Here is a 26,688-nt window from a genome sequence, read left to right as displayed (position 1 = left end):
TCCTAAAAATCCTGAATTTCAAAATCTCATCTTTAACCGGGATACGAACCCGAGACTTCGCGGAAGCGCTTTACCACTCAACCGCCACGACCCAACTGTTCGACCCACAGATTAAAAAAACTTGATAAATGTTGACAAGATGGACACAATTGCACGGGATTAAAAGTACAGACCACACCAGTAGATACAAAAATGCCATCAAGTATATGTAGACTTATTTGTGTGAGTGCGTGTTTGTTTGTATTTAAATCGATATCGTTGGTGGGGAGGGAGGGGGGGACACAAAGTGTGTGTGCGGGGAGGATACCCAAACGACCGCCGTGTGTAGCGGAGGGAAGAGGAGAGCACACAGCGCGATGCACTACCGCCGGCGTGTTGGGCCATGATAAGACACAGACGTAGATTCAACGAGCCTTCCAGGTCGAGGGTGTCACCAGACATATATGTGTCAAATGTGATCTAGGTAGCTCTCGGATATACAGACAAGTGGATAGGGCAGAGATTTCTGTGGGGGGACACTGAGGAGATAATCCAAGGACATCGATGTGACGGATAATTACATTCTGACTCGCCTCATAGGTACTGCAACTATATGTATTGTTGTTGTTGTTTATGAATCATAGTCTAGCTATATCCTCTATGTTTAATTCACGAATATTCATGTATCATCTAGTGTTAGCTTCATATCCTTCAAGTTGTATTTTAATGAAGTATATAAATAGATCTAGTGTAATGGCCTAGTTGCATGCTGACCCCGGGGGGGGGGGGGCATTCATCCCTTCACTCCCCAACTAATCATATTATCTCTAGTCCAACACTCTCTTAGAAGAAAAGAAAATACAAGTTTCAAAGCTACCTCTCCCCCCCAGTCTAGGAGTTTGTCATACCCAATAGACTTAAGTTTGAGTACCTTCTTACTTACAACTTTCCTGGTCTCTTTCAATAATGTCTCTAGAGGCCAATGTAAAATGCAGTAACAGAGCAACCAATGCTGATGGGGGAGGAACAAGAAGTAGATAGCGATACGTTAGAAGGCCAAAACAGTTGAACACGTTCAACTCACGATAGAGATCTACGTATGTCTAATAGTATTCGTGTCATTTAGCCAGTAACATACTTTCAAAGGCCGCCATTAAACAAAGACCTTTTTCTATCTGATATGTAACGGTAAATCTAACCCTAGGGCAATGTGAGCACCATGTTTACTTTCAATCATTGAATTGAGATATCGTCTCGTATTTATATTATCTAACAATCTAACCTTATTGGCTTTAGCTTTGCCAAGTCAATGTCAAGTTAAATACTTCTCTTGTTTCATTCTGAGCACGATCAAACCTGCTCTATGGTCACTACAATTTAGACGTTACGTGACCGGCATAATGCCTTTTCTATGTCAGAAAAAGGTCACGCCATGGTCACATATTACGTCCTCCAGCTGACCACCGAGGAGCAGGAAAAGAGGCTAGCAACTTTGTCGTGTAGCGGGGCCAAAAACTAGTAGAAAACTTTTTGTTTCCAACTTGAAAAGTTTCTGGTGTGAAGACCTTCACAGTTCACTTAGAGATGACAATGTATTAGTTTAAAGACCACTGCTAGTCCTAGCTAATGGAAGGAATGTATGACAGACAAGGTCCGTGACTCAAGTCAACATTGTACAAACTAAATGCCGTAAAGGTTTACGAGACACAAGTAATCCAACAAGAAGACAAAAATAAAGTAAAACTTCCCTTTCAAATCTTTCGAACTATGGGGAGGAGATGATGTCGAGATCGTATGTTTCTATGGCTAACAGTGAAAGAGGGTGCCAGCACAACGACCAAACGCCTTACTTCCCCAAACGTATGTCAGGTACCCAGTCATCGACCCGGGACTCTCGTGTTCGCGAACCCCTTTTTCAAAGTGAGCATTCTGCCCGGTAATGTACAAGAAACAAATTACAATCTTGAGGAGCTTTGAGTAACAGGTTTCTTTGATTCATACAAACACCTGGTCATGAACGAGGTTATCAAAACAAGTTTTCTATCTCCTGCTATTTATAAGTGAGTGAAGACTTGAAAGACTGAAAGACTTAATTGTATTGATGGACAATACGTCAGGACAGTAAACAACAGACTGTAAAATCTGAAAACATCTCCCGTATCCATCGGGGAAATTGAAGAGCGCGGGAAATATTTGTTGAGGTTTTCGAACATCTTGCACCTAATTGTTTTAAAATATGCAGAGAAGTTTAACTTTTTTTTAAAGTATTTTTCTGGACCAATCTGTTACATCTACATTAATCTCACACTCGTTGTCAGCTCTTGTTTGAGAAGGAAAAAGTAAGAGCTCATGTTATTGCTGTGGTTACCATTCCTTATTCCCCTTGTAGTCCATAGCACCCAACAGACTTTATCATCTCTGTACATCATTTAGAAGTAAATAACTCAACAAAAGATTAGCTGACAACCAACTTTGTGAGGCCGGCATAGTGTGAATTATCAGAGTGTATTGCTAATATGAAATGGTTGATATTTTGATGACATCATTAGAGTAAATAATAGCGAAATCTATTGAACAGGGTCTATAGAATTAGTCTACACTCATTTAGAGTTGGTCTAATCCACAAGCAACATCTGCTCAATTCAATGTACACAATATCTCACATAACATTTCTTATTACAGTTTAAGCTTGCAGTATTACTGCAGGGCTAGGAAACACGGGTGGAGGGCGTAAATATACATTCATTCAACACAACGCCATACGTTTGCTGAGTTAATTATTCAGCTTGGACTCGGCCTGAAACTTTGTTAACACACACACAGAGACTCCGTATCAAAACTAATCCTTGGCAAAATGTGGGACCTGAAAGAAACTACATATACAAAGAAATAACATTGCATGCACTGACTAACGCTGACTCAACAATGGCGGACGTTCTAACCAAGTCATTAATTTCATCCGAACTGGTCGGGCTGGCAGTAACTACACTCGCCTACCTCCAGCTGTGAGATTCTGATGGCGACATATTGACTGAAAATAATGACGAATGGTGTGATATTGATTGTATCATTGGGCACTCCAGAAACAACTTGATGGCTGCGTACGTTAGTCGGGGGAATAGATTACATGGCTGCCAGTAACACCAGGAGGTGTGAGCAGTGTTTAGCATGTGTTGTATTCCGTTACGCATGAAGCGTGGCAAATTTATAGGATGGATGCTATAAGTTGTAATGCAGGCTCAATTTTTAGAACCATAAGGTCGCCTCGGGAGAGTGACATTTTCCCCCCGGGGGAGTAAATATGTAGTGACCCGCATATCGTGTGTGTTTGTGTATTGCACACATAAGGAGAGAGGAAGTACTTAGACATGATAAGTATGTTAAAAGTAGGTCGTCTGGAAGAAGTACAAAGGTTCTAGCTGTCAAAAGAAGACGAGATCAAGTATCCAGAAGTTGTTCAAAATGGGTCTGAAGGAAGATTAGGATATCTGACATTAGAAGAATACATCTTTTGTGACGGTCTGAATTCGTCGTGTCCGTCGTCTTCAACATGGGACAGGGCTCTAGTATTTTAGAAGGGAACATTTTTTTAAACATATTTCTATCGTTTTACTTATTTTGTAATCCTTAACACTGCAAGTTAAAAGGGAAAAGGGGGGGGGGGGAATATGGTTCAGTCGTGTTTTTCTTGGCTTTTTTTATTCTACATGCATATCGGGCGAAAATTGCATTGAATGAAACTTAACACTTTCTCTCCGTAATTATTTACCACATTCTGGTGGAATCAACGCTGGTATCGTCAGTTAGGAGAGAAAGAGTTAATGAGTCTAGGGTCAAAACTTAATGTTTCACGGCACGTGCTAATGTCAAACTAATGTGTACGCTGTTGTTTTTATATCCTTCTCTATTCTTGCTACTTGCTGGAAAAGTTATCAACACACACACATGTATTGAGCAGATGCATTGATTTTACATAGAAACAGTCACTTAGAAAATTGATTTGTATTGATTCTAATGTTCAAAGGAAACGAATCAGTGTAGCTCAACATTCTAATCTTCAAGGGAAACGAATCAGTGTAGCTCAACATTCTAATCTTCAAGGGAAACGAATCAGTGTAGCTCAACATTCTAATCTTCAAGGGAAACGAATCAGTGTAGCTCAAGACCTACAGGATGTTTAAAATATTTCTACCAAAGCTTTCTCACCCAAACAAATTCAAGTGAGATTTAAAACTGTATTGCCTTGTCTCAACGTAGTTCTGTCAATGACAATCTCATTGAATGACGAAACTGCTTGGATTGATAACACTTTGTTTAGCATGTTGCAAATACAAGATTCCCTTCCACTATACAACATAGAGTAGGATAGTATACAATTCTAGTGTTAGAGTGTAAGTGTCACACGCTGACACACTCATCTAGGCAACGCCCATAGACCAGTCCCTAGACAAAATGTTACAGAAAATAGTTGGGTCTTTTTTTTACAGGCAATAGTTCAGTTGGTTTAGACAATGCTGTAGCCACGGACCGCAGAAACTCTACCAGCAAACAATTGATAACATTTTTTCTGCGTTTGTGTTTGTTATTCTTCCAAACCCTTCCCCCCCCCCAAACCAAAAAAAAAAAGTTTGATAAAAGTGTTCTCTATATTTCTATCGAGTACCCTTCCAAGTTCAAACTCTCCAAATATTTTGCCGAGTACACGTGACTCAAGTTGAGACGCACCGGTCAGTAGGGTTTATAGTCATTGTATATCAAACTGTTAGTCCGGGAGGAGGGGTGGTGGTGCTAGAGGAGGAATGACAAAGTTCAACAAGTCATAGTAGGTTGTAGACAGGACTAGGACTAGTAGGACCATTCTGAAGACGACAACAAAAGACACAAAGAAAGAAATGTCTCTTCCCAAATAACGAATGACACCCTGAGAAAACATTAGGAGTCAGAAGCATGTACACGATATGCAGTGGCCTTGTGGTGAGAGAAAGTTTGATATAAACCATTTAGATTTAAAAAAAATAAAAGGCTGGAGCGGGGTGGAGGGGGGGGGGGATAGCTGTAACAAGGATTAGTTCCGAAGTTCTCCTGGTGTGAAGTTTAGATTTCCTCTCTTACATTCCATCCCAACTAGTTTAAGTTTTGTTTATATTCAACTGTTACTGTAATGTAAAGCGGTTCACTTGTCAAGTCTTATCTGTGCATGTTTAGTGGGTACCTTTGATAGGTGACATCTCAACCTGGTTCGTCAAGTGCTCTCTCTCTCTCTCTCTCTCTCTCACTCTCTCTGACACACACACACACACTGTCCGTCATGTCAGTCAACTAATAGAGATGTTGGTGTTGGAGTTTTTTTTTTTGTATATTTCTCAAGTCATTCTAAAGCTCAGCTAAATTCACGCATTCAACTTTCAACTTTCCTTGTTTGTTCCAACATTCCTGGTTACCATTGGCGCAGCTAGGGTTGGAGGAGGTGGTGTCCAAATTTGAAAATCCCCCCGGGCCTCTACTTGAAGGGGCCCCAAAATGAGTGTCCCAAATGTGTTTTTACATATAATATTACGCCCTTATCTCATGTCATGATGTCAAATGTCAAAATGCAGCGGGCCCCTAAAGAGGTCAAGCCCCCGGGCCCCCAAATCCTTAGCTATGACACTGCTAGTTACCTATATGCTATTAATCTTCACTCCTAATTGAGAATCAGGGAACGGGGGAAATTAAAACTTGACCAGCCGCTGGCCCGCGTTCGATTTGAACAACCTTTCTAATGACCTGTATCCCCCCTTATGTCACCCTCCCTTAAAATAACTAATAAGGAGGGAGTACCTCGAGAATGTTTGAGTTTTGATTGAAATGTAAAACGTACTGCACATCAAAGAAAGCCAACAATACTGATAGTGAGATTTCCTGACAAAAAAAAGAGCAGAAAGAAACTGAAGTATTACAATCCCTGTGTGTGCAAATAATCATAGGCTTTACAATTATCAATACCTTCCTGTTTGCTGGCACACAATGCTCCAGCTTTGAACCCCGCGTCACGTGATTGATCCAATCCACCTGTCACTCTTGTGTCACTTGTACAACATTATCAACCCAATTCAATGACTATCCTGGTCAATGTATCTACTGTGTCAGACACAGACTTGTACAAGACTTCCTGAGACAGGGAAGGTAGCAATGACCCAATCAATGATCAATACATGCATCCCAAAGTTGACACCAAGACGTATCATTCAACTAGTTACACCAGGTAAACCACGCATGACTTCGGGCTATTAAAAGCTTTAAAAATACAGACATTAAAAGGAGTCCTTAATGGCAGGTAATAAATAAAACGTTTTTTTTTTAATTGCATTATTAAAAAAAACGGAGGGAGGGGGGGCATATATGAACGCCTGATTGCTTCTCTTCATAAACTTGAGATTCACTAATGGCTGCCGAATTAACCTAGGAGTAAATGAGGTGGCCTTAGAAGCTTCAGCTGATTGTCCCAGGTTCCTTGCGTTAGAGGTCTGCCGAGTTTTTTTTTGTTTTTTTTTTTTCAAATCTACACATTTAGACTAGCGCTTGATCTGGTCAAACTATTTCGTAAATTTGTATTCCGATTTCTTGCAGTCTCGAGGTAACTGTGTTTACGAAAGCGCTTTGGTTATTTTAATGGAAACATAGACAGGACTTCCATTTATTTCTACAACTTTTACGGTCTATTCAAGTATCTCAGGTTTTATTCATATCACTTCTAGATTTCCGATAAGTCTAGCAGATTGATAAATGGAGGATTGTATCCTAAGTTCAAAGACTGCCTTGTACTGATGGGTTTAATACATTTTATACTTTTTAAATAGACGTTGGGTTTAAAGACACAAAATACGCATAAGAAATGGGAGAAAATACTTGCTTTCTTTTAGCAGACTATCAAATGTCTAAGCATTCCCAAATCCTAGATATCAACTTTCTCTGTAAACAACTAACATGGTTGACAATGACAAATACCAGATCACGCTGAGACCAGTCTGTCAATTGATCCTCAAGTGTGTCCCATCAAAGACCGATAGGTAGAGGTATAGAAGAGGTCACATAGACCTGACAAGAGGAGATCAGAGTTGAAACCAAACTCAGAGCTGCCCTTGAAACCCCCCCGCTCTGTGGGCACTTCACACAATGTCAACGCCGTGTTGATTTCCACTAGTCAAACACAAACCGTTTCCTCCCACGCTAGTCAAACCCAAGGGGAAACTCAGTTCAAGTTTTGAAAAGTAAAGCTTTGTGTCCGTTACTCTTGACAAAACAAAAACTTCAACCTGGAGGGAATTTTTAACATTTCCGTTTTAAAGATAGACTCACACATTTAGATAAAGTTGTATTGTGAGATGTGCACACCAATGTCAAGGGCGCTGAACTGATCTTCAAGGTTGCCAACTAAATCAAAGCTACAAAGAGCTTAGAAAATTCAGGTCTGCAGTACAAAAATTATCATTTAACTTTAAAAAAAAAATATACTAGTTTATCAAAACTTCTTTTATTCTGCTCACCGGATACACCAGAAAGCTTGCTATTTAAAGATTCGCACAATAAATGAAAATGTTCAAAACCTAATAAACATTTAGTAAAATGGTGACTTTGTTAGCACGTCTGAGCTGCAGGGTGAAATGGGAATAGGAGTTGGTTTAAGGCACAAGAGTAGACTAGTCGTAGAAGTGTTGTCGTATACATCTTGACATGAAGATCAGGTCCACGCTTTCTTGTACTTATATTGATCAGGACTTGGTTCCTACCTTCATACATACACATTTTAGCCACAGCATTAAGTTTTCAGACATGATGATTTTTTTTCTGGGCTTTAATGCAGACGTTGTAAAACTAATGTCAGGTATGAACTGTCTCTAAGTCATGTATTACGAGTGATATTGTTAAACAAGTCATTCACTGAACTAATCAAATCTAACATCGATCCTGAACAGCTAATGGTTATAGCATACTTAGTAGGCAGGGCCGGTCCTACAGATTGCGGTGCCCTACGCGAAACGGACTGCGCGGGGCCTAGTCTGGGTAGGGATAAGGATGAGAAGTGAAAATTAAGATTTTGTATTAAAAAATAAATTCGTCTTTGCATTTTATTTATACTTTACTAAGTACAAAATCACGATCAAGTTAACTTTAAGAGCCATCTACAGTAGATGGTAGTAAACAACAAAAAGCTCCGGCTTTTAGATTAAGGTTACTATCGACTAGCAAAATATCGCTTCTGATTTTTTTGAAAGTGATCGAGATAGCTTTCGATGTATATTCATATGCCAGTGATTATTAAAGTAAATTACGTATTGGAACTTCCTGTTTTGGTTAAAATTCGCCTTATTATTACATTTTTATTAAACGAAAGCTGACAATGCCTTATGTTTATCGCGAGTAGGATTGGCGTTATCCATATTGAATGACACCCCAAAATTAAAATCTTGTCTATTTTTCTGTAGATTTTAAAGAGTTTCCAGGAGATTTTAATAATTTCAGGAGATTTTCTTGACTTTTTCTTGACTTTTTCGTATATTTTGCATTTTCAGATTTCCAGGAGCTCCTGGAAAATCAAAGGCCACGGGAACATTGTAATAATAAGTTAAAATGGTTTAATTTAATAATTTAAACCTATAATTGGCGCGGGCCTATGAAAGTGCGGGGCCCATGCGGCCGCATAGGTTGCAGTGGCCTAGGGCCGGCCCTGTTAGTAGCGATACATCATAGTATAGAATTTGAGGCTGGGGTGGGGGCAATAATTGAATAGATGGACCATGTTACAGCCTACTAAATGTAAGGATGGACCATGTTACAGCCTACTAATTGTAAGGATGGACCATGTTACAGCCTACTAATTGTAAGGATGGACCATGTTACAGCCTACTAATTGTAAGGATGGACCATGTTACAGCCTACTAATTGTAAGGATGGACCATGTTACAGCCTACTAATTGTAAGGATGGACCATGTTACAGCCTACTAGTTGTAAGGATGGACCATGTTACAGCCTACTAATTGTAAGGATGGACCATGTTACAGCCTAACACTCATATGCATATGACAAGCGATGAGGCATCCATATGTTCTGATAAATGCATATAAGAAAACCAGTGACTTGGCAGAATTTAGGTCATAGTTAATATGCATGACTAAATGCATGACGCGTATGACGTAATCATCTTCTTTTTTGAAGAAACGTCTGTATTATATAAGATAAGAACAAAGCCGCCTAGAAATAATGGTACGAGAATATAAATACGTGCCGTCAGCAGAAAGACTCCATTTTTTTGGTTCTTTTCTAAATTTGGAATCAAAAAGTACGCGGAACACTTCCAAGATCAATTGGGCAGACATGATGCAATGATTTGTCTGGCATGCTGACCTAGAATACCATGACCCAGTGGACATTCGAGGAGCGAAAGAGGGAGGGTGGAGAGAGAGAGAGAGAGAGAGAGAGAGAGAGAGAGAGAGAGGTTGTAGAAACAGCGGGCCACCAGTGTCCAGTGATTGAATAGCTTAAGTAAAAAAAAAAAACTTGAATAGGGAGTGTAGTTCTAAAAAAAAAATGGTTGTGATGTTAAAGGCTCTTTTTTTAGAAAATACCGTAGTGGGTTTAATATAGACTAGAGCATGACCCAAACACTATTATCTATTTCAAAACCAAATGATTCTCGTCTCTACGTTCACCCTGGTTCTCTGTGTAATTGGTGGCAGATAATGGTATGTAATATCACGTAATGGGGAACAACATCTCTATTTATGGGATAACACTGGGTCTAAATATAGCTTAAGTGTCATAAGCATATGAATTTATGATAGTAGTAAATGACAGCACTAAACTAAAGCACCCTCCTCCCCTCACTTTCACGTAAGTCTAAGTAAGTGGTCGAGCGTATATTTGATGACAAACTTTGTGTCCATTTTCCCAGTTTGTAATGTTGCAGTATGCATTGTATTGACTATCATTCATCAATACTTTCATGTGTATCTCATGTTCCTTATAGTAATAGTATCAACGTAGAGCTAACGGGACACCATCCAGTTTTCAGTGGAAACAAATACGCCAAATAAAAGTTGATATTTTAATCGAGGAACAGTTGGATAACACTAGTAATTTAAAACTCTAGTAACTATTAGTCAAACTAAAACGAAATTCTAATTCTGGTACCGAAAACGAATGTGCTCATTGTTGTTAAATGAAACACCAAATTAGAAATAGAGATATTGGATCTACGTTTAAAGGTAGAAATAATTAAGAAAAAAAGATTTATATACAAGGGAGTAAAGTAGACATATACATTTCAAAAAGCTTGTATACCAATTCAATACATTAAAATACTAAATAACAATGTTATACGTAATAGCTAAATCACACTGCACTATCTACTCTGTGATTGTCTCCTAAACTGAACGACTCTCAGACTAAACTCTTTGACTATCGATTATGAACTATCGAGCGTATTGATTGTGTGAGCAGCACACAGACCTATTGACCAGCCTCTACGTGAGTGCTGCAATGTGAACAACTGAACGCGACTGCACTCATTCAAACAGACAAGACGTTTCAAACACTGAACAGAAAACATGGCGACAAAAAAACACAAGTAACACCTCTCGTCTCGTTCACCACTCTGGTTAGTGTTTTCTCAGCTCTAACCCAATCATGTGTTAGTCACAACCAGAGCTTAGTCTCACTCTATAAATAATGGAATTGAAACAATACTCAGCAGCTAAGCTACAAATAAAACAAAAGATAAAATCAATGAACCAGGCTCATCACTTTGTGGTTACTTCCTAGTCTGTTTCATGACACAATAGGTAACAGTTTTGTCCATATTTCATCTCATTACAGAAAGGTGTGGGCGTCTTTGAATGATTAAACAATTTGAACGGTTCAGAAACATAATTTACAAAATATAATTTACTGAAAACATAACAAGGAAACAAATATTTGTGTGATGTCTTATGTGGCAATCTAATGACATTTAGATCACTGTATTTCCAATCGAACACTGAACGCCATAACGCGATAGACACCATAATATATGAACATAGCAAACTTTGAGAACAGAATTCTGGTTTAATATAAGAGCTGTATTCTGTATGGTACCGATACAACTTGTAAAGATCATCCACATCTCTTTCTTTTATTTTAGTTTATGTATTGAGTGTGTAACATAAGTCATGTAGAACATCTATCCCAAAAGAACAAATACCTCTGTGCCCAAATATTGTTGCCGAGCAAGTCTGTACCAATGAACTTCACATCTGAAGTCTCTTATTGTGAAATTCGATCTTCCACTTCTAAGTCTTTTCCCCCTGGTCCACTTCCACTGAGTACGATGACAGTTTCTTATGTCTGTTAAATAGGGTCACTTATGATAATAGACACCCCTCGATGCGTCTTCTTTCTGGGCCAAACAACTTGACATGACTTGAGCCCTCTCCTATAAAACTGTAACACTCTACAATCAATGTGATCATGAACGATCCTTGCTAAGAAACCAATCCAACATTTCCAAATCTTCACCTATCCCTTAGTCTGTTGGACCGTTGGGGGCACCAACCATGATTTGTTGACCGTACTTCTCCATTCCTCTTTGTCTTTTGCCGTGGACAGAATCTCCCTTAATGGCAGGCCCGTCAATTTCTTTATGTTGTCTTACCATCGATTTCTCTGTTAGCGTTTCCTTCTTTTTCCTGGTACTGTTTCCTGAAGGAAGGTCCGAGCGAGCCCTGAGGACCTTGCAATATGGCCATAGAGTTTTAGTTTTGCGTTTTTTGACAGTAGCTAGAAGGTCATCGTGGGGATCCAATCGCTGTACTAATACTGTCTCTAATCTCTTCGTTTGTGATGCGGTATTTGTATGTTATACCTAGGATCTTTCTGTAGCATCTCAATTCCATTTCTAGGATCCTCCTCTCTTACTCTAGTTCGACAATCAGCGACTAAGATTCGAAAGCATATAAGAATGTGGCCATGACCAAGGAGCGAAGAGAGATTTTTGTGTCGAAGGCAATACCACTTCACTGTTACGACATGTGCTATTACCACATTTAGAGACCACCTGAAAACACCAAACTTTTCTTTGAGACCGTAAAACACCTGGGTCCTTGTTTGTATTATTTCAACATGCAATCAGCGGACTAGAACGAATCATGACCTCCAGTGTACACATAGACATGTAGCGTCGCTCTTCATTACTGCTCCTTGATACAATCCTATCTGCTGTCTATGAAGCTCAATCTTGTTTGATCAGCGTATATTTTCAGTCTCAATAGACTACCGCTAGAACAGGTTTTCCAGTCTGAAATACAGCTTAACAAGTTTTCTAAAGCTCTGGACTTGGTCTACTTTTGCCATCCATTCAAAAACGTCAATGAATCCTTGTTCCACTCAACAGAAGGTGTAGAAGGAAAAAGTGCATGTTTTGAAAAGGCTAAAGGCCAGAAGGACGAAATGTTTTCTTCTCTTCACCTTGAGCTGCGTGTGTGTGTCAACTCTGTGCGCTGCACTCACCCGCTACATTGGACTGGTGGCTTACATCACAATGTTGCGAAGGTTTGAACATTAACGTCCATGTCACTCTTCTATTTCCAACCATCTTTAAGATCAAGTGTTAACTCCGGGCTGCTCGACTAAATAGTAGCGAGAGTTGTGTGGATGTGTAAAAAAAAAGGGGGGGGGGAGTATTTGATATTTGAATATTTTGGTACAGGGAGTAACGGAAGTTTCGATAAAGATGGACAAACCAGATTTAAAAAAAAAATAAACTGTTGTTTTTGTATTCTACTGGAAAATTTAAAGCTAATAAGAGGAAGCTTACACGAAAAAACAATTTTAAAAAAATGAGAGAAGAACTCCATATTTACAGCCATATATCTCAATACTGTAAGAATTAATTCCCCTATTCTATATCAAACAAAATTAATTAATTACCACTATATAATTAACTAACTGGTTTCATTTTTTTTCGATTGATTTTTGTTTTGTTGGGAACAATTAATAGTTATGCAAAGTTTCAACTTTGGGAATTCCAGAATGGGAATGAGCAGAAATGACGTGTTCACACAATATGTGTACCAGACAGACAGATAAACAGCTTGGTAAAAAAAAAAAGATTCAGGATCTTAGGGTATAAAACTAAACAAACACAAAGTTATTGATAAGATGCATTAAGATAAGAACTGTATGAAAAAAAAAAGAAGTCAAATTTATAAGAGTCCTAAACGCAGGGTCCAAATTATTTGAACACGGTGTGGAGGTCAGAACAGTCGAAAATGAGACGAAAAACAGTTCCTTTACCCACCGATAGAAATGTAGAATAGATCTGTCAACGTATTGTATCAAATGTAAAATCCAATGGGGGTGCTGGTGTGTAGCCGAGCAACTAGGAGTCATTGCAAGAATAGCATTCATGATAGTAATAAGTCTACAGCGTTAATAGAAGATTTACGGAAGTATTTCACGTGACTACAAAGTCCTTCGAACTTTTAAAATAATCCACATTTACATCTTTAGGTATCGTTCCTATTTGGACACATTCTAGAAATTGATGTAAAAAAAAAACAAAAAAATGAAAAGAGCTTCTGTGGCTTGGACTAGAAAGTTTTCTAACCATGGCTAACATATATGAAGTATATAGTTTGCCCCCCCCCCCCCCAACTGAAACCAAACAGTCCATTCCTGTCCCCACCCCCAATCCTTGCAAGCTTCGCCATTGTGAATATTATTATTTTTTGTTGTATCTAAGCCAGCAAGACCAAGACAGAGATGTTTCTAGTCTATAGGTTTTGGACAATAGAACGTCTAGATATCGCCATCTGGTAACTGATACTACATGAGAGTAAGATTCTGGCAGAACACAACTTGTATAGGGACAAGGTTAACTCCACTGATAGCTAGGACTAAAGGGCTTCTGTTCAAAGCCAGTCGAGCGAAACAGACCTATATAATAAATTGGAATATATGATTAATGCCCTGCAGGGTTCAGACTGTAGAGAGACTATGAAACATAAAGGGAGACAAAATATCTTCGTTCATTCTACTTTCAAGTATAAAAATATACAGTGGTCCCCCCTAACAAGTTAGTTGGGGCTGTTCCACTTATGTTAAGAGTTATTTCGTTATTGTTTAAATAGTCTGTGTGCTGTTTGTTTACCTTCCTTTTGGTGTATCTTATCTTATATAACACAGACGTTACTTCAAAAAAAGAAGATGATTACGTCCTACGCGTCATGCATTCAGTCATGCATATTAACCAATGACTTAAATTCTGCCAAGTCACTGGTTTACCTGGCTAGCTCAAGCAACCCATTCCATGCTCTAATAGCACTAGGGAAGAAGGAGTATTTGTACAAATTTGTCCTAGCATATGGGACGAGGAATGTGCCTTTATCTTTGTGTCTTTCAGAGTATTTTATGAAATTTTGTTTTTGTATTTGAAGATTATGGTTCAGTGTTTTATGTATAATTCCTTCCTTACTTTTGAGCCTTCTGTCCTGAAGGCTTTCTAAATTTAGTGATTTTACTAAAGGTGTTACTCTAGTCAAGTAAGAATATTCGTTTGTTATGAATCTCACTGCTCTATTTTGTGTCTGTTCCAGTTTCTTAATGTTTTCTTGAGTTGGGGGGGGGGGGGGGGGTAAATACAGAGGATGCATATTCTATTATTGGCCTAACCAAGGTTAAATAACATTTTAGTTTTATGTTCCTATTTGATTTATAGAAATTTCTTTTAATAAAACCTAATGCTTTGTTTGATTTTTTGATAGTTTCATCAATATGGGGATTCCATGACAGTTTTTCATTTATTATAACATCTAGATATTTTGCGTTTTTAGTTAGTGTTACTGGTTTACCATGAATAAGATAAGTGGAATTAATTTGTCTTAGATTTTTTGTTACTCTTAATAACTGACATTTTTGTGGGTGGAAAGACATGCTCCAATTCGATTCCCATTTCTGTAATTCATCTAATTCCCTTTGTAAAATTTCTGTATCTTGTGTTGTTTTTATTGTTCTATATATTATGCAATCGTCTGCGAATAATCTGACTTTTGTTCCTGAACTAATGCAATTTGGTAAATCATTTATGTAAATTAAAAATAGTAGTGGACATAAGACTGTTCCTTGAGGTACGCCTGAGTTTACTGTTATTGGTGTTGATTTAGAGCCATTTATTATTACAGTTTGTTCTCTCCCTATCAGAAAATCTTTAATCCACTGATGCAATGGACCATCAATGCCAAAATATTTTATTTTTTTAAGCAAACTATGGTGGTGAACTTTATCAAAAGTTATATTGAGCTATTTACACTAGCCAACTACTTGGCATTGCAGTACTGCATCTCAAATGAGGAACGTGACGAAGTTAAAAGGTTAATTGAGAATCACGTGACTAAGACGTTAAGACCATTGTCAGCCCAAATGCATTTCATATAGTACGGACTCTTCGCAAGATCCTCAGGACTTGACCACAATACGGCAAGATCATCAGGACTTGATCACAATATGCAAGATCATCAGGACTTGATCACAATACGCAAGATCCCCAGGTCTTGATCACAATACGCAAGATCCTCAGCACTTGACCACAATACACAAGATCCTCAGCACTTGACCACAATACACAAGATCCTCAGCACTTGACCACAATAAGCAGTACCGGTACAAGGGAAAAACAAATGACAAGTCACTGTGTGAGACCGATGTAAACAAAGAGGAAATGAAGAGCTGGTCAGAAGATCTCGTTTGTCCGTCAATCTCTGTAACGACCATTTGCGATATCCAATTGGGGAGGGGGGCTGAGAGTTTGACAAACCATTTCTTTTCTTGTGCATGTGGGTCTAGTGGCCAAAGATCAAACAAACAGATGGACAGACGAGGGCAAATATAGAGGCAGTAATAAAAAAGAAACAAACCATGTTTCCAATACGACCCATAGTCCTATTTAAAAAATCTACATTACTAAGACACGCTTATTTTGACAGTTTAAGGTTATGCTGGCCCGTCTGAATCACAGTGTCCGGTATTCAACTGTGCTAAGCTTGTGTTTGTTATTAGCGTGTATATCTCCAAGCGAACGTAATCTATTTCTGAGTTGTGCACTGCTTGCTGCTACATGTCATGACACGGATGTCATCTAGCACAACGTGAGGTCACTTCAACCTACCTTCAGCCAGTGGAAATACAACGTGTTCACTGGAGCGTAGCTTCCTCCAGTGTTTAGAGAGGTTAGAGAGACCTTAGTCGAGGGCCAATGACAGGAGACAGTAGACGTGAAGTAAGATAAATGACTCAAGACATGTTTGACTGTTTTACTAGAGGGTTGAGTCTCAGACAACAGATTTAAGATACATTACAGCTAACAAACTCTTGCCTAGAGTTTGAGTGATGCAGTCAGAACTAAGTCCAGTGACATCTATAGAACGTTTCAGAAATGTCTCAAAAACTTGAGGAAGCCAAGGAACTATATAAATGAGAAAGTCGTGTAGTAATCCGCTTTGAAGTTTTTTGAAACAACTATTTCCTACGTCAAACACAACAATGTGTGTCTAAGTTCATCATGTATCATTACGCTAAAAAGCAAATTTATTTTGTAATATGCGAAAAGATAGAAACTAGTTCTAGTAATCAAAGCTACTATACTTGTGCTCAAAAATTTTGCTAGAAAATATATGATAATATAAATACCATTAGTCTCATTGGTCAGCTTCTACAGACTATTACATTTAGAGTTTTAGACGATCAATTCTATCTCATGACGTAGTGATCCATTAAAAAGACTGACATCATTGTGTATTTGTACATTAACAAACGTTCGGGACTTGACATTTTTAAAAAAGGAATGAATGGACAGCATTGTTTTACTGTACAGTTAGACAACAGAGTTAACACTTTAGCATTTGCAGGGTTCTTAACTAAATAAATGAACAGAACTGAACAGTAACCTGAAGGCTATCAAATGTGATCTGCTTGAACTCTATACCTATCAGCGAACAAAGAATTTTTTTGTTAATGTCTTATCTCTACACAAGTACAAAGAAGTTGTATGTTACTCTACTCACGCTGTTTTCTTTTAATTACAGATGTCAGGATGAAGCGAACGTGACGCTGCATTCGATGTCACCTCCCCATCGACTCTGAACATGGGAAGACTGGATCTATATGTCAGCTGAGATAGTGTCTTCACATCGTCAACAAAGTTATGATCACACTATGGTCACAGTTCTATTCAAACTAAATCTAGGCCTCTAGGATTACTTAGGGCTGAAAGGAGACCAGCAAAAAAACAGCAGGAAATCAGGGCAGTGATGCTATGCCTGTTGTATGAAGCCGGTGTTCAGGTCAACTTTAAGTGAACATCATTATGTTTGTCAGTTCATTACCTATCTAATAAATCTGTAGTGAAGGAAGCGCCTAATCCAATCATGTCTAGTAGCGAGGAGTCAAAATGTGCAGAAGACTCCACCGCCACTCTGCTGTTCTGCAGGCTGTGCCAAGCTGTATACCGACAGCCCAAGATCCTGCCGTGTCTGCACAGCTTCTGTCGCCCATGTCTTGTCAGCGCTGTCAGCCACACAGCGGGCAGAGGCACCGTCATCGTGTGCCCTGTGTGTTCCAATGAGGCTAAGCTGCCCGCGAATGGGATAGTGGGAGTACCTGATAACTGTTTCCTCAACAGACTGTGTCAGGTAAGTTTTAAGAACAAATGCGGTTATTGTCTGATTAGTCAACAAGTAACTAAACAGTATGTAAGAATCAATTTCATTGTATCTCACATTCATCACAGTGTTAGGTGAGTGCTGGGAGTAGGGTTTCGAAGCCTCGATTATTCTGGGGGAGGGGGAATGGCTGTGACATCCAGTGAATGGATACGACTCAGCTCGATATAACAAAGAAAATTGCTCTGAGAATTTTAGTAAAAATTCAAAAGATTTTTGAATCAAGATATGTTAACAATACGTCTTTTATTATTTTCTGAACAACGAAATGTGTGTAAAGCGCATAAACTTACTATAAAGACCAAACTGTGTAAAGCGCATAAACTTACTATAAAGACAAAACTGTGTAAAGCGCATAAACTTACTCTAAAGGCTAAACTGTGTAAAGCGCATAAACTTACTATAAAGACCAAACTGTGTAAAGCGCATAAACTTACTATAAAGACAAAACTGTGTAAAGCGCATAAACTTACTATAAAAACAAAACTGTGTAAAGCGCATAAACTTACTATAAAGACAAAACTGTGTAAAGCGCATAAACTTACTATAAAAACAAAACTGTGTAAAGCGCATAAACTTACTATAAAGACCAAACTGTGTAAAGCGCATAAACTTACTATAAAGACAAAACTGTGTAAAGCGCATAAACTTACTCTAAAGCCTAAACTGTGTAAAGCGCATAAACTTACTATAAAGACCAAACTGTGTAAAGCGCATAAACTTACTATAAAGACAAAACTGTGTAAAGCGCATAAACTTACTATAAAAACAAAACTGTGTAAAGCGCATAAACTTACTATAAAGACAAAACTGTGTTAAGTGCATAAACTTACTCTAAAGGCTAAACTGTGTAAAGCGCATAAACTTACTATAAAGCCTAAACTGTGTAAAGCGCATAAACGTACTATAAAAACAAAACTGTGTAAAGCGCATAAACTTACTCTAAAGGCTAAACTGTGTAAAGCGTATAAACTTACTATAAAGATAAAACTGTGTAAAGTGCATAAACTTACTCTAAAGGCTAAACTGTGTAAAGCGCATAAACTTACTATAAAGACAAAAATGTGTAAAGCGCATAAACTTACTATAAAGCCTAAACTGTGTAAAGCGCATAAACGTACTATAAAGACAAAACTGTGTATAGCGCATAAACTTACTCTAAAGGCTAAACTGTGTAAAGCGTATAAACTTACTATAAAGATAAAACTGTGTAAATCGCATAAACTTACTATAAAGACTAAACTGTGTAAAGCGCATAAACTTACTCTAAAGGCTAAACTGTGTAAAGCGCATAAACTTACTATAAAGACAAAACTGTGTAAAGCGCATATAAGTACTATAAAGACTAAACTGTCAACACAGCCTCGTAACTAACGTGTGAATGTAACCATTATATACTTTGTCTTTTCCCAGGAATACGTTAGTGAAGTTCAGACTCATCTAGTGGCCAGGTCACTACACTCTGGACAAGAAACTTCAGCCAAACCCTCAGAATTCTCTTCTCTCAGGACACGGCTTAGCGATGAGCTGTCGCACCCAAAGTTCTCTCCCAGCACTAGCCCTAACAGGAGCGCCAGCTCCAGGCCATCCTCTGTCAGCAGCTCTAGCGAAGACCCCACAGACTCCGGAGCAGGAGACGTCTTCTCTGACCGCGGTTCCGTGACGAGCAAGGGCACTTCCGCCAGCGCGCTGGAAGCCATTCGGAACATGAGCAGGATTCAGACCAAAATCATGAACCTGCAAGGAGAGGCGCTCAGGGTTACATACGCCATAGACCACGTGAACCAGTGCATGATAGACTGGCACCAAAACAGAGAGGATCTAAGAAAGGCAGTGCAAAGAAGGGCAGCGCAATATCAATTCTTCATCAAAAGACTGGAGCATCAGCTTATCACTCAAATCGACAGTAAAGCTGCGGACGACACGTTCTATGCAGAGTCTGACAAAAGCAAGTCTGACTTGAGGAAGAACCTTAAAAACATCTTGTATGAAGTCAGTGTTCTGAAGAGCATACAAGAACGGGGAAAGGACGAGGAGATCAACACCCTTAGTGCCTCGATATTGGGGAAATCTGTGGGCATGAATGAGGTTTCTATGAAGAAGCTTCACTACGAGATAAATGTCCCAACAAGATCTATAGAAGAAATAGTAAATGAAAGCTTCGGTAAAATAAACCTATTGTCAGAGAGCACTTCCGTATTTAGTCCGGAGATTATAGATTTCACTGATATAGCCGTGGGGTCGACATCTGAAGAAGGAGCCACACAAGAACAGACGAAAGTTAATATAGACGAGAGGCTGGAGATGTTCACCGAAGAAGATGTGGAGGAAGAGAACAGGAGGTCAAAGAGAAGATCAAACGAGAAAAGGTCAAGGAGACACAATACAGATCTGGGTCTCAACTCCACTGAAGTGCAGGATTATCTTGCACAGTTTCAAACTGCCAGGGAAACCTTCAGGAACAGAAGAAGGGAAATACTTCTTCAGGGACAGATGGCCAGAGAAGATGCTTCACCCGTAAGAAATGAGGTCAGGCCAAGACCAAGATCAAGCTCTAGAAATGGCAGGGTTCAGTCCTTAGACAGATCAGCGATGCCAATAACTAGAGGAAGATCTTCGCTTCCTGGGCTGCAAACTACCAGAGCCAACGTAGCAACGGTGCTAGAAACAGGATCAACAGGTGTATACACGGCCAGTATGAGACCCACTGATATTAGCTTGCCATCCCCTGTTATAGAAGAAGCCTCTATACCAAGCTCTCCCGTCCGTTCCCTAGTTAAACAAATATCAGATCCAAGGCATTATCGTCCAGATATTTCCTCTCCCTCCTCTGACATCGCCGCGCCTATTTTAGAAAACCAAGTCCTGGGCGAAGGTGGCACACATTCCTCTCGCCGACATTCCTCTGATCAACTCTCTCCATTACTATCACCCCTAATGCAACAAGGAAGAAACTCGGTTGACTTACTCGATCGCACCTCGCGTCCAATACGGAGAGCACTGAGTGCTGCAGGTGACAGGAAGTCAAAGATGGAGTTTCTCCGTGAAAACTGGCAAAGAAGAAAAGAGCTGCTGATACAAAATGAAGGTTTTGTCAGCCCAGAAAGCCAACAAATGAAAGCAGCTGTTGTTATTAAATCTCCGCCTATTTCTCCAGTACTTACCCACACTGCCACTAGAACACAGTCTTTCTCTCTGCAACCGAAACCTAAAGAAGCCTCAGCGCTGTCTCCTCCAGCTTCTCCTGATGATGTCAAGTTGGGACCAATGCAGCAGCTAAGAAGCAGACTTTCTCACTTCAGGCAGATCATTGGAACTAATGGAGGCGCTAAGATCAAGAGTGAAGAAGAAAAAAGCCCAGAGGTGATTCTGAAACCAACAGTTCCAGTCTTGTCACAAGAAGCAAGATCACCAGTAACTACAACTAGTACTGCAACTGACGCTGTTTCGCCAGTTATAAGGACATCATTAAGCAACGTTTCCAACATACGAGGTCAAACTACAGATTCCCAAGAATCTTCAGCTGCTACGCCATCTTCATCAATTCAAACCTCCGCTGCATCGAGTCAAGATATTACGCCCGAAACAGTCAGTTCGAAAGTATTATCAGCTCCTGTAACTTCAGCAGAAAGTTCCCCAGCAATCGTGACTACAACTCAGCCACCATCAGCTACCACCACCACCACAACAACAACAGGCTATGTCAGCAGATATGGAATTAGATCCCCGTCAACAGTCTCATCCACAACCACAACCAGTAGCTACACCAGCAGATACTCTTCCTATTCCAAACCAGCAACAGATAGCTTCGACGTTGCTGCGATGATCGCAGCCATGTACAGCGGCAATGAGAAGGCCATCATCAGTACTAAAAAGTCTGAGCCTACAAGCACTGCCACTACATCTAGCACCACAGCTACAAGCTCCACTACTTCCACAACTAATGTAAGCACATCCAATAGTGCACCATCCAGTACAGCGACCTCTGTAGTCACCACTACTGCCTCTGACGTCCCCACCACAACAACCAGTAGCTATGCACCTTACGTTGGAAGATACACGCGTTACACCACCAGCAGGGACTACACTCAAACAAGCTCAGCCACACCTTCCACCCTTTCTTCAAGCCTGAGTTCACCATCCACCATCACAACTAGCAATGCATTTTCAGAGAAGTCATCAGGCAAAGCTAGCATTACTGACACTTCTCGCACTGACTCCAGCAAAACAGCATCTTCTGGACCAATCAATACATCATCATCTTTAAGATCATCTGCTTGGAGGGCCGGGATACTTACCCCGGACACAAGCTCTACCAAGTCTGACGTAACAACCCTCACTGCCAAGTCTGAGGTAACAACCCTCACTTCTACCATAAGTCCTCTGCCTATTTCATCTACGATAGAAAAAGATGAGATGACCAAACTGGACACGTCCCAAAATGGTACCCCAGCAAGTGAACAACAGAAATTCAAGCTAGAGTCAAGGAGATCTCGGTACACTGGTCAAGGGTTCAACCGACGACACACAATTGAAGTAGGCAAAAGTGACATTCAGGCAGCCCTAGCACTTCAATCACAGCGACAGCCAGTTCAAAACCCTTCATCTCTTCCACCCGTGGTAGAAAGTGACCAACAAGAAGACTTGATCTCCACTACATTCCACGTTGGTGAAAGACGTGTGGCCCCCAGATTCATTCCTGCACCCTTGAACCTGGAGCCACTCCAGGAGGGGGAGACAACAGAGAAAGACAGCCCGTTAAAGACACCCTCCAAGTTGACCGCTGCTGTAGCAGCCTTAAAATCGCCTTCCATGTCACCGACATCCCCAGATTCCAGTACAATCAAAGGAAAGCTAAGAGACATTGCCAGGAAAAAGAAAGAAAGGTGGAGACATTTGACCATACATTAATTATATTTACAAGGACACTTAGTAACTAGCAAGAAAGATAAGAAACATTTCAACAAAATAGTTTTATTATTCAGCAGTGACTATTTTAGCCAATAAAAGATACTGGATGTTACAATCAAACATACTCCAACTTATTTCAAGCTTGAGTCCTAATACCAGACGTTTTATCATTAGTTCAAATCAATGTGTACAATGAGATTTCCCCCTCCATCTGTTACTGCATACGGAATTTGATTTCCTTAGCTGATTAAAAGGACTGAATATATTGAGAAAATGGGCAGTCACAAATTTTAGAATTTATTATTTACATAAAGAAAGACGAAATTTGGTATGATAAGACAAATATATCTGAATAGTCAAATATACAACTAAGAACTTTTTAGCTACCAAAGTTATTTGAAAGTAACAATATCTTCCTATAGGAGGAATACTTGCCATTGTAATCTCTACATATACAAATATAAGATACCCAACCAATATGGCTACTTAATGCCATTAGTTAGTCTGAGGCTTATAGTGTGTAGTTTAATTTTAACTTGCTTCACCCCATTAACAATATATAATGATCTTACTGAATTGTAAGTGGTAGTGTAACCCATTTGTTTTTGTGTGTGTTCTGCACAACTTTGACTCAATATTTGTATGATAAACAGTGCATTCAACTCTCACAATGTGCGTGTACAATTGAGAGCCAGCCTCAAGTATGTTCAGCTACTACACTGTGGTCTAGTCTTGTCACTGTTCCACCTTATTCTGTTAATCTACATGTTTAGTGCTACCACATCACAAGTTCACTATGTATACTGTTATCTATATCTCTGTTAATACTCTATTTTAAACATGGCCGAAGCAAATCAGTCTGAATTGAGTCACTTATGAATGACTAAACTGGAACACAACTTGAAAGGTGACTTGTATTGAAACAGTGGCCAGACAGAAAACATTTCCTTATTACAGGAAGGTATCAACAGAGTTTAATGAATAAAAGAAACTATGTGATATCTCTTTCATATGTATCGGTATATATAAAGAAGAGATAAGGAAAAGAGACAAATTGAATTTTCTTGACACAACAATTATTTGTTCTTTATGCTTAGAAATCATTTGGAGACTACACTCTTTGTTCTTACTTGCATCTCTAATAAAGCATTGAACAACTTGTTATAAAATTCCTTCCTGCAGACTGTGATCAGTATTGAAGCAATTTATTGAAATATCTGAGCCATCATTGGCTTATAAAAAGTGATTAGCACCTTAACCCAATTATAGATCTCTATTCATGTGTGGTCAATTGGTATAGGCTAAAAATGACGTTTTCATTTTAATTAAATTCTATCAATATTAAAAATATTGTTTTGTTTTTTTATACAATAGCTTTTACTAAAATTTGCCATGTTACATAGACTATTTAGTTCACTCTGAAACATACCTAGTTAGACTTCCAAGAGGAGGAACAGTTACAACAGATTCTGAATTCTAATTAAATAAGCATTAAAAGGAAATGTTAGAAAGCTTAGCTAAATACGATTCTGATCAAATGTGTTTTTTTTTCTACTTGACATTTTAGAGAAACTTTTAAAGATGTCCCATTTAAGAAAAGAAGCATGTTGATACATCAATACATTATGAATGTGAGTTGTCTGCAACCTATTCTAATATAAGGTGCTCATGTAATTATCTAACTATGTTTTTGTGTTCATTGTAGACATATCAGTGTAGCTTAGTGTGAGGAAATCTAGTTCAGATGTTGCTTAGCTCATTCATTCAATAGACTTTGTCATTATGTGACTATGGTCCACACCAGAAGATGCAGAAATCTTGGAAATATGTGATGTGTACTGTGTTTTCTTTTTTCAAACAATTTCAAACATGAGTTTTACTCTAGAATTAATCATAAACTAGCTTTGCCTTTTTTTTTAAATACATTCTTGTCAATAAATTTGGATTTAAAAGTGACTATAAAGAACCATGTAGGTATCCTTGTTTAACATTAAAACTGCACTTGAAAGTAACATGTGAAACAAAAAAATGCTGTGGTAATGTATTAGTACGTTGTATTTTTAGATCATAGTTTCACAACTCATTTGAACAGAAGTTTGGGTTAGTTAGATATCAGTTTTTCTTACTGGTGTATGAAGCATCATCACATATGGCTAAAATCTTTTAATGTTAGATAGCCTAATAGTATAAAATATACTATTCAGTAGCACAGTGAATTTGATGAATCAATGTTATTGAAAAAAATGTGTGTGAATAACAAATATTTACATAATTATTATGTCTTTGCATCTAAATATAGATACTATTTTAGTGCCATTTATTTAAAAGTTAAAATACATGACATCTCTAATGTATTCATACAAGACAAGTCAATTTACTTCAACTGTTAGAACTTACATTTAGTTGCTATTTAGCAATCATTTGTTCTTAAGTGCACTTGGTAAGCATGCTTAGTTGACATATTAGTTTGATCTGAAGTGCACTTGGTATTTTTGTTTAGCTAATGCTGAATTTTTTTAATTAAAATTGTATCATTTTTCTTCAGGGCTGTTTCTAATTATATTGGCAGCACTAAGGATTTTTTTTAAATGCTGCTCTCCTTTCCCATGTTAAAACAATTAAAAAAATGTTTGTTTGAAGTGTATTCAATTAAAAAAAAGCATTACACTGTTAAGAAATACTGTGCCACTACACTCTAACGAGTTGAAATTAGATAGATAAGAAATTGAGAAAATCCTGCGAAGAGAATAAAAAAAGTTTCCATGAATGTAATCTTCAGAGCAAGAAAATAAAAATAAATATACCATAAATGGTCAGGTGTTCCATAGCACATGATTGAACATGTCAGGTTGTGGTGCTTTGTTAAATAAATGATGCCATTTAGTATACAAATAATGACTTGTTTTAGTAATCACTGTATCCAAGTAAATTAAATTTTTTTCACCTTCACTATGAAGCTTTTTTTTTTCATTTCAAATTATTACTCTGCTTTTTTTTTTTGATAACCCTGACATTCTGGAGCTCTAGGTGACAACTTAGTGTTTCCTCTTGGTAGAAACAACCCATTATATATACACCATGGCTAGGCATTGTATAAAATGCTATAAGCTCTATAGAAAAGTAAGAAAAAATAATGTGGTGCTTCTAGATAAAAAATCTTTTTTTTTCTTATACTGTGGTATAACTTATAGTAAGTTGATACAAATTTTAAGGCAAAGTTCAAAGATACTTTCTTTCAATATACTTCAAACTTTAACACCTACAACATTCAAATGTCATTATTTGGAAATGCTATCTTACTTATTTTGCCTAAAGTAGTTTTGAAATTCTCTAGCCTGCCTACATCAAGTATAAAATTTAAACTTTTTGCTGACCTGCATTAATAATTCTTTAAATGTCTAAAAAAATCAGCACGAAATCATTCTATGCAGAGAGCCCTATCATAATGTCAAACTTAACAGTTTCGTTTCGAATTTCGAAAAAAGTCCAATTCAATAGATAAGTTTAGACTCAGATGAGAGTCATTCTGTTTGATAAATGTAAGTAATATTAGATTCATTTAAAAATTGGATTGTAATCTTTATATTAACAAAATGACAAATTGTGATTGATGATAAAACTTTTACATATTTTTAAAAGTACCAAGAAGAGATAGAACAAATTTTGTTTTAATTTTTCTTTAACAAATCTGTCTTTCATATCTAGGCTGTTCTGTAAGTTACTGAAAACCAATGAAGCGTCAGTTGCCTGAGTTGATAATAAAACACAAATATGCTTGTCTAAATATTGCTTTCAATAAGTTTTTTTATGCATTATTATGTACTATTTTTTGCTGGCTGTTACAGAATATTTTTACCATTTCTCTATTTGTGTATGAATTGTTATTGTGCCTAAACTTTTTTTTTTTTTTTGTTATATCATTAATCAAACTGTCCTGTATTGATCATGTTATATATATATTTTTTATAATATTATAGACCTCTATCTATATGATATGCTGACATTTCATTAGAACCAATTTATTCCTGTTACATCTGTGCAATTATTAAAGCTTATTTATCAAAAACT

General features: G+C 38.1%; 2 protein-coding genes across 2 annotated transcripts in view; one reads left to right on the top strand and one right to left on the bottom strand.

Annotated features, from left to right (window-relative positions):
* The window catches only part of LOC106074233 (zinc finger CCCH-type with G patch domain-containing protein-like), a 45,952-nt gene that overhangs the window by 6,615 nt on the left and 12,649 nt on the right, over positions 1 to 26,688 (bottom strand). The gene's annotated exons all lie outside the window — the stretch shown is intronic.
* Positions 342 to 26,688, top strand: LOC106074232 (serine-rich adhesin for platelets-like). Its single transcript, XM_013234977.2, has 3 exons — positions 342 to 579; positions 17,074 to 17,679; positions 19,123 to 26,688. Exons 2-3 carry the CDS (start codon positions 17,416 to 17,418, stop codon positions 22,618 to 22,620), a joined length of 3,762 nt encoding a protein of 1,253 aa, XP_013090431.2. The 5' UTR covers positions 342 to 579; positions 17,074 to 17,415; the 3' UTR covers positions 22,621 to 26,688.

Source organism: Biomphalaria glabrata, chromosome 9 (genome assembly GCF_947242115.1).
Source record: "Biomphalaria glabrata chromosome 9, xgBioGlab47.1, whole genome shotgun sequence".
In the NCBI taxonomy this organism is placed as follows: domain Eukaryota; kingdom Metazoa; phylum Mollusca; class Gastropoda; family Planorbidae; genus Biomphalaria; species Biomphalaria glabrata.
The sequence above is the reverse complement of the archived record's forward strand: the minus strand, read 5'-3'. Positions and strand labels throughout refer to the sequence as shown.